Genomic DNA, 8504 nt, shown 5'->3' with positions numbered 1-8504 from the left:
TCGTGCATACATGAAACAGAATGCCAGGAACCGATGCTATGGATCCATCATCCATCCCATCCTTCCACACAATACATGCAACTAAGCTTGGATGCGGATCCTCATCTTGTCCATGGGTCCTCTCCAAATTTTCCATCCCTTAGGAAAATCAACTTCTACATCGATTTGTCTGTATTATTCAATAGCACGATCCATCTAATATTTCATAATGTCCTTCACTTCCTCTACTATATTAGAGGTTCAGGACTTTTGCCCTAATGCATCAACCATGAGTGGCTTGGACAACCTGCAGTGGTCTTACAGGTTGCCCTCTTACATAATTCAAATTACTTGTATTCACACTACTAGTTGTCACTGTGTTCATTTGACAGTTATTTCCTATCAAATGTGTAGACAAAGTCTCTAGAATTCATCCATGTGATTAATTTTAGAGTGGAGCTAGGTTGTAATCCCACCCAACCACATCACCTTTGGTGTCATACTAAAGAAGATGAGCTGAAGTTCCTTGTCATCAACTTGATAGCACAACATTAGCTTTTGGAACTCCAATCTATGAAGTTTTGCAACTTCATTTGGAACCCCGTTGAACATAGAAAGAGGGTAGCCCAAAGCAACCAATGGTCCTATACCTACATTCATATCTTCATTTGGGACCCCATTGAACATAGGAAGAGGGTAGCCCAAAGCAAGCAATGGTCTTGTACCCACATTGGCATCTTCATTTGGGATCCCATTGAACATAGGAAGAGGGTAGCCCAAAGTAGGCAACGATCCTTTACCCAAAAGTATAATAATTTCTTGCATGGGTATTAATGGTGTAGGCTGAGTAATAACTAAAGGAACTAGTGTTGTACCACTAGGGGTACCACCTAGGTGAAGCTAAGCCACTACTAGATATTGAGCTAAGAGGTCTACTCTATCATGGTTTAGCTAAATGACGTACAGTAATACTCTTTCACCGATTAGAGCTCTTTTTAGGAGGTAGGGCTAATAGACCCCTAGCTTTCAAGAGTATTTATGGAAGATTTTCTCTCATATCCTTAATCTCTCTTCATGCTCCTCGCATTCAATGCAAGAAGCTTCTCTATGTAGTTCTCTTTCTAAACGATTTACTTCTCTCTATGCATCTACCACACCACCTATCAATACCAAGAATGGGTCAAATCATGGGACCCTCATTGAAGCACACTCAAACCTCTAAAACCCAACTCCCCATGGCCCCACGGCCATGAACGACTCATGTTTACTAATTAGATATAATGATACAGTGTTTTATAGTTCCAAATATAATTACGATATCTTGAATCTAAGCAATTGGATGTCTCACACAATTTGGTGACTAAGTCACCTCATCAAAAACATATGGTCATTCCTAACAATTTAGCTATCATGGCCTTAATAAGGGTCTTCCCAAGGGCTTGGGATTGATATACTCCCACCCTTGTCTATATAGAAAAAAGCATTGCATAGATAGACTATTCTCAATGTAATCTGGAGTCCTAAATAATAAACCAAAGCTAATGCTTGATTAAGGATAACCTCTCACACTTTGCTATAAGCAACCAATTGCAATGCATCATTGGCCTAAGTATATGTCTCATGTAATGTACATGTTATGAACATGCATAAACATTGGGTTTTGGAATCAAGAGTGTACTTATTGCACAAATCACTACTTACTTGATTTTTGTATAGATGCATCAATCTAGCATTCATGCAGCCTTGTTATCACAACATGGCACCAAGGCTACTCTTTGTGCTACCATGTGTTCCACATATAGTACTTACTCATACGTAAAGATATTCTCAACATGAACAAAAGACTAGCAAGTAAACCTCTAAAGCATGTTTCTCTTTATGACTTCATTTTATAACAAAAACTATCACTTCATTTATGCACAACACATGTGACTAGTAATATCAAGAGAGTACTCAATCCACATTCATGTCTAATCACTTTCAGCTATTGCACTACATGTCAAATGGTTTCTTCAAGCTTCTAGTGATCCAAATTGGTGCTAATAAGAAATCCTTTAATAACAAAGCTTCCTCATTCTTTGGTTTGCTCCGCAATGCAAGGAATCACGTGAAACAAATGATGAAGCAAAAGGTAGGATAATCTTTTTCTTTCTTCCTTCACAACCAAACCCTTTTCTATCTAACCCTTTATCAATTGAAGGTTTGGATAGGGTTTAAGCTCATCACCAAGCAAGTTTCCACCTACTCCACTCTCCCCAAATCAAATCAGCAAGCCTCAACGAGTCTCTCCGAAGTTTTGTATTTCTTGGCAACATTAGCAAAATAGAAATGCTTCTCAATATCTCCCACTAGTGGCTAGCCTCATTATGTGAGTCACCACAGAAGCTCTCTATTGCAAGCTCACTTTTACAAAGGTTGGGTTTGCCAAATGACAAAGAAAGGTACAAATCATGATTATTACTAGAGTACATTATGGGGCCTTGAACCCTAAGTGTGATCTCTTGAAGGCGATTGTCCTCATTAATCATGATAGCCTTCTCGTGAAGCAAGGGGAGGAATTCTTAATCATCTTCCCCTAATACGTGGATCTTTATCAGCTAGACCAACAATAGGACTGGGCCCAATGATTTCTCAGCATGTAAGCTTGAAATAGAGGCGACAATCACTGCATATGTGTATCTGATCGTCCCCACTTCACCATCAACACGGCCATCTTGATCAATCAGATGACTAGCACGAGCAAGACCTTTGACCCTTTAACCCCTCTCTTGATGTATGTGTTAATAAGACTTCAATAATCACCTCCTGAGGTATATAAGCTTTCCTCTCACCTCTTGCATTGATAATCCATTGACAGTGACCAGGGGAACACGCATAAGTCCCCACATGAGCATCTGTAATAGGCAGTTCCATAAAGGAACTCCATTTGATGAGAACCCTAAAGACTATACCACCACGAGGGGAATTCATCTTCTGATGTAGGTATATAAACAGAATCAAATATATCATGCCTTGATGAGTCCTCCCAAGGGAGCATTGCTGCTCTTCCCATGATCACACAGGCACCCTTGCCTGCCCTCCAGTTCCCGAGCCTTCTAGGTCTCAATGAGGCTGATAACAAGTTTTTAAAGTAAGTAAAGCTCAAATTTTGGACCTTCATACCTTGGAAACCTTCTGGTTGAACACAGAGGCATGAAGTTCTTCTTCACATCTCTGTCCTCACTTCAGTTGAGTTAAGGTTGAGAAATGCACTAGGGTAAAGGAGCTGATCGAGCTGCATTTGCCCCTTCCCGAGTGACATTTTCAGGCATAAATCTATATCCAAAGTTCTTAACACAGGAATGGCATCTTTGCTTGCATTTGTATTTCTAAAGATCTCTTGTAAGTTTGTCTGAGTTTCAGCAGGAGGCTTGACCTGCAGCTTATTTTTAAATATCAGAACACATTCATTTGACACTTTTAGGTCCTTTACCCTAGACTCTCTTGGACTTCCTATATACCATTGGCCAATCTTTGAGCAATCGAAAAATAGGTGGACTAGCATTGTTAAAGATTAGTCGTGTTGCTTTTTGCAAATTCTTGGTGATTTAGCCAACCGGTGTTGAAGCACAGAGTGAGAGACAGAGAGACAGAGAGACAGAGAGAGACAGGGGAACCTTTTACGAAAAAAAAAGAGAGACAGGGGAACAGAGGGGATGTCATGAATTACTCTGGTGGTTTAGAAGCTTGATTATTGAAGAACTACTTCTTGTGGGATCAGTGAAACATGCTGTCTGATGATACAAACCAAGTAGATTTGTTTCAAGCACACAAATACTTCTGAGTTTTGCATGTGGGGAAATCCTTCTGATTCGAGCATTCCAGTGGCCAATTATCAGGATCAGAGGTGGGCAATGCTGTGACAAAGCAAAGGCATCTCAGCACAATTCATTTCATTCTTTTGATCCATGATAGAGCGCAAGATATGTGAATCAGCATTGACTACTTGATCAGGAAACAATAAGTATATGTTTCTTCTCTCCTGACAGAGCTTTCTTCTGATCTTCAACTCACCGATTGCTGAATTTGCAATCCTTTGCGGATGTTACCTTATTCCCTTGTAGAAGGTAGCAAAAATGATTTTTGCAGTATCTCTAGTCTACTTCTGCAAGTCTTAGCATGCTAGATTTTCGGCATTGGCCAACATCCAGATTCATAATGAACGTCATTTGTGGCATGTTCAAAATAACAGATTACACTAAAACAATAATGGCTTTCCATCTGCCTGCTGAGCTGGTAACACAGGAGTAGATAAGAACAACAGATCAGTGGTCAATGGCAGCCCCTCATATGCTAAAACATCATCCCAAATGTTCAATTTGTTTGTGATTGGCAAGGAGAAAAGCACCAAAAAGAAACTGATGCCTTCATACAACAGTCTTGCATGTGAGCATATTCATCAACTCAACAGATATCATACCTCTTCCGACCTGTGATTGCTGAGACTTGGTATTAGTTGTTCGCAAAGATGGTGGAAAGGTTGCAACACATATCTCAGACCATCAGCACAACCAACAAGAATGAAACAGGACCATCTCTGACTTATCTCAAAGATCAGGGAAAATGGTTGCCTACTGCCACAACTGGACTTCAAGGTTGTTCTCCATGGAGGAAATGTCTTTGGTTACCTCAGCTGCAAATGCAATATTTTAACGAATAGTCTCAAGCTTATTCTAATTGTTGACCTCATTTCTCTCAGTTGCCATAAAGATCTCTTTCCGGGCTGCACGCTGTGAGGGAGATAACCATGGTGACAGTGATAAGGATGCAGATGGACGAGCGGATGATAATGGTGAAGACCCAATACTCCTGCAGTCAGCCAAGTGATTACAAGAATGTTAGTAGGAAAAGATAAGCGTTTGAGCAAGTCTCTGTTGAAGGAAAACAGGGAGCCTTTCAATAAAGTTAAATTGATGATTTTGTGACTACTTCCACTTTGAACTTTCTCCTGAATATCATCCTTCCACTGGCTTAGTCTTAAGTAACAGAATGTTTCACGACAAATGCTCCAACGGTCTGGGAAAATTGAGAAGTCGTAGTGGCAACACATAGAATGACCTCATGTGATGGGTGAGCTACTATGAAGCTGTGTAACTTTCAGTTTTTCAATATAGCACATTGATGAGTAATAGCAGGGGTAAGAAAGAAAGCTGGACTCTACAAACCTATTTGGCCCATCAGTGGTAGGCGGGTCACATGCCATGTCAGAGCTTTGGACAGAGCCATTAGTGTGAGCTGCTACTTTGTTTCTGCCAATTGAACCTCCAGATGATAATGAAAATGAGGGCGCCTCCAATCTCTTTGTTGGTTTCCTTCTCCTAATAAATAACTTAACACAGGAGAGACACTGACTCTTATCCTCCTGGCCACTTGGTCTCTCCCTCAAGAAACGATCATTTACTGAATCACCATCATCATCAAGCTGTTCATGATCTGCTGGGAATGGTCCAGAAGAAAACATCTGCTCACTTCTTCGGAGCCTTTTCTTTTTCTTCTTCACGTGGGAGGATCCACTCAATGAGTTTGTGCTCTGTAAGAAAGCCCTCAATCTCGTTGCAACATAGGATGGGGAGAAAGTCAGTGACATTGAGCGACTAGGGGAAGTGATGGAAGGTGAAAAAGTAACAGAACTCGAGTCAGCAACTTGAATAGCCGTCGTCCTATAAGTTAAGCTTTTGTCTGATGAATACTGTTCTCTTAGAGATTGTGGGCTTTCAGAGTCAATACATGTAAAATTCTTCCATTTCCTTTCCTGGAAAGGTCGATCCCATTTATTTTCAGCCTTTGCAGAAGCATGTTGCTTGCTTTTTTTTTGTGGCTTTCTTACCGAGTTGGCAAATGATAGAAAACCCATCTCAAAGCATTGAGGAGCTTCACTGCCACCTCCCTGGCCAGTAAAGATGTTGGCACTTGCACTTCTCAAGGCTTTCAGGTTTTGGGATAGAGCTTCATTGTTAGAATCAATGCTCTGGTTGTCCTTCGACATAGGCAAACAATGGGCCTCACTAAACACTTTAATTTCACTGCATTGGCTCTCAAAAGACCCTTTGGCACTCACATCCCCCTGCCCTTCCACCTCAATTTCATGTGAAAAGGAGCACAACAATGGGTCTGCCAAATCCACTCGTGCACTATCACCTCTCACCTCTGGATCTACGAACTCCCTCCCTCCAAATGCTGTGATTAGTGCGATGGCTATGTTGCATCTAAACTCAGCAGATGGATAGCTTGATTTGGTTCTCTTAGCTATATCCAAGGCCATCATCCCTTCATTATCTGCACAATTGACTACAATCCCAGGCACTTGAAGCAAGAACTTTACAAGTTTGTCATCGATCCTTGGGCTGCTAACAGCAAGATGCAGTGCAGTCTGTCCATCTTTATTCTTCCAATTCACATAGTCTTTTGAAGAAGCAGAAGCAAGCAGGTGTTTAATGACCTCTTTTCGCCCTCCTTGTTTCATTATCCTGAATGAAGCATACTTAGATCCCATTACAGCAGCATGCAGTGGTGTCTCTCCGTTCTTGTCTCTTACATACAGAACCTCCTTCCTAAATTTGATCAGCTCAAGGACTACTTCCAGGCAGCCTCGCCTTGCTGCAGTATGTAGTGCCGACCTTTCATGAATGTCTTGACCAGTGATACTCAAAGGGCATAACTCCAGCACCAACCTTACAACCTGCACAGCGCAACAAAACGCAAGTATGCAATTGGCACATGCACTGTTGCTGCAGCATGATCTTCCTGTTTATGCACAACATGCAATGCAGTAGACAGACTCAGGCAGCAAGACAACCAAGCAAGAAGAAATGTACATAGCACAATGCACACTCTATATCCAAGTAGTCTCAGAGGCATTTTCCCATTGCATGCAAACAACTGGGCAGGCTATTAATGACTTAAGGACAATAATAGGTCCAATAAATTCAAAGTTCTAGCTCCAAACACAGAATGAGGATGAATTTGGGGCTTTAATTGGGTAGAGTAGATGTTTCCAGTTTCAGCATTCACTGGTACCAACGCAAAAATGGTGCCTGCTAACTGATAAGTAATTAAGAAAAATATCACTAACAATTCCTCAATGAGAGAAACAAACAGAATCCATGGCACCTCTAAATGACCTCTCCCTGCAGCAGCATGCAAAGCAGTGGTACCATAGTTATCCTTGAAGGAGTTGCCTGTGCCATGCCCATAGCTATCTTTCAGTAACTCCCTGACCATCTCCACATTCCCTGCTTTAGAAGCTGCAATAATGGCCTTACTCTGCATTGTTAGATTACCCACATTATTCTTGTTTTGGCCATGACAATCTGCCATTGTCGTGATGCCGATGCGTAACCGCTTGGCAAGGCTCAGAAACTGCTGGAAAATGCGGGTGTTCTTCCCTCTGGCTGCTGCATAGAGAAGATCCAAGAACCGAAACTCACCATCACCAGCGATCAAATCCGGCTTCAGATGCAGAAGCTTGTGGACCAGTGCTTCGTCGCCGGCGCAGGCTGCGGTGTAGAGCACCCAAGCACCATAGCCTGCATCAACGATAGCAATGTGGGTGGTGGATGTGACAGCAGCAGGATGTGTCACGGCACCACCCATGTCTATGGTTGGCTTAAGGAGGGCATCAAGGAGAAGCTCCCTCACCACTTTGAGTCTGCCCACGGCTGCATCAGAGAGAGCATATTGATCATCCCATAGCTTGTCAAGGAACTTGGTTCTTGTCTTTGATGTGAGGCTCTGAAGAAGGGATGGGTCCATTTTGAGGAGCTCTTTCACCACCTCAGTATGTCCATTTGCAGCAGCCCAATCGATGGGGGTCACAAACCACCATTGGTCAGAAGAGCTCTCCAATCTCAAGGGAAGGGAATGGTAAGCCATAGCTCTGTTCTTGGGACATGCAGTCAGACCCAGACACACAAAGACAGAGACAGAGACAGAGTCTGTGCAATATACCAATGCAATGATTACATACAAAAGTACATTCCTTTTTGGGCATTGCTGAGACTTGTTCTGTTGATGATAACTTACAAGCCTGTCGTGGGAAGAAGAGAGAGAGAGAGAAGAACGTGCACGGGGCTAATGCGGGAGTTGAAGCTTAAAGTTAATGCAGTATTGACAGCCAGCAATCCCAAAAAATATAAAAAGCCAAAAAGGAGCCAGAGAGAGAGAGCCAGGAAGTTGCTCATCATACAAGGATCTCCAAAACTTATGTTTGTTTTACAACCTTGTCAAATTCACTTTTAATTCTTTTCTAAATATGCATTCTCCTTCCTTCAATAGCTGTTCATGTGACCCAAACATGTCAAATGTTTTCACACTGTTGCCCTTGCTCAAAGCTTTTTTGTTACTCTCAAGCTCTCCTTTTATTGATCAATTAGTAGCTCATAGCTCATAGCTCGTGCACGTGACGAACTCCAGAGACTTAGATTCTATTGGATCAACCTTCCACTGTGATAGGCTAACTAAGTAAACTCACACAAATGATGGGTTTG

The 8504-nt window shown here is 41.9% G+C and overlaps 1 protein-coding gene across 2 annotated transcripts; it reads right to left on the bottom strand.

Annotated features, from left to right (window-relative positions):
- Positions 1 to 3614: 3614 nt before the first annotated feature.
- Positions 3615 to 8099, bottom strand: LOC148009812 (uncharacterized). Of its 2 annotated transcripts, XR_015689760.1 has the most exons (4): positions 7129 to 8099; positions 5184 to 6697; positions 4439 to 4827; positions 3615 to 4251 (listed from the first exon to the last, which is right to left on the bottom strand). XR_015689760.1 is itself a non-coding variant. In XM_087673247.1 (3 exons), the coding sequence occupies exons 1-3, from the start codon at positions 7888 to 7890 to the stop codon at positions 4692 to 4694; spliced, it is 2412 nt and encodes an 803-aa protein (XP_087529373.1). In that variant the 5' UTR covers positions 7891 to 8099; the 3' UTR covers positions 3615 to 4691. The 2 variants fall into 2 exon arrangements, 1 of the variants encoding a protein (XP_087529373.1); XM_087673247.1 differs by having other exon boundaries at positions 3615 to 4827.
- Between the last annotated feature and the right edge of the window lie 405 nt (positions 8100 to 8504).

The sequence above is a fragment of the Lygodium microphyllum genome, chromosome 30 (assembly GCF_053477565.2).
Source record: "Lygodium microphyllum isolate KBCC chromosome 30, Lygodium_microphyllum_v1.1.10, whole genome shotgun sequence".
Lineage (NCBI taxonomy): Eukaryota > Viridiplantae > Streptophyta > Polypodiopsida > Schizaeales > Lygodiaceae > Lygodium > Lygodium microphyllum.
The sequence above is the reverse complement of the archived record's forward strand: the minus strand, read 5'-3'. Positions and strand labels throughout refer to the sequence as shown.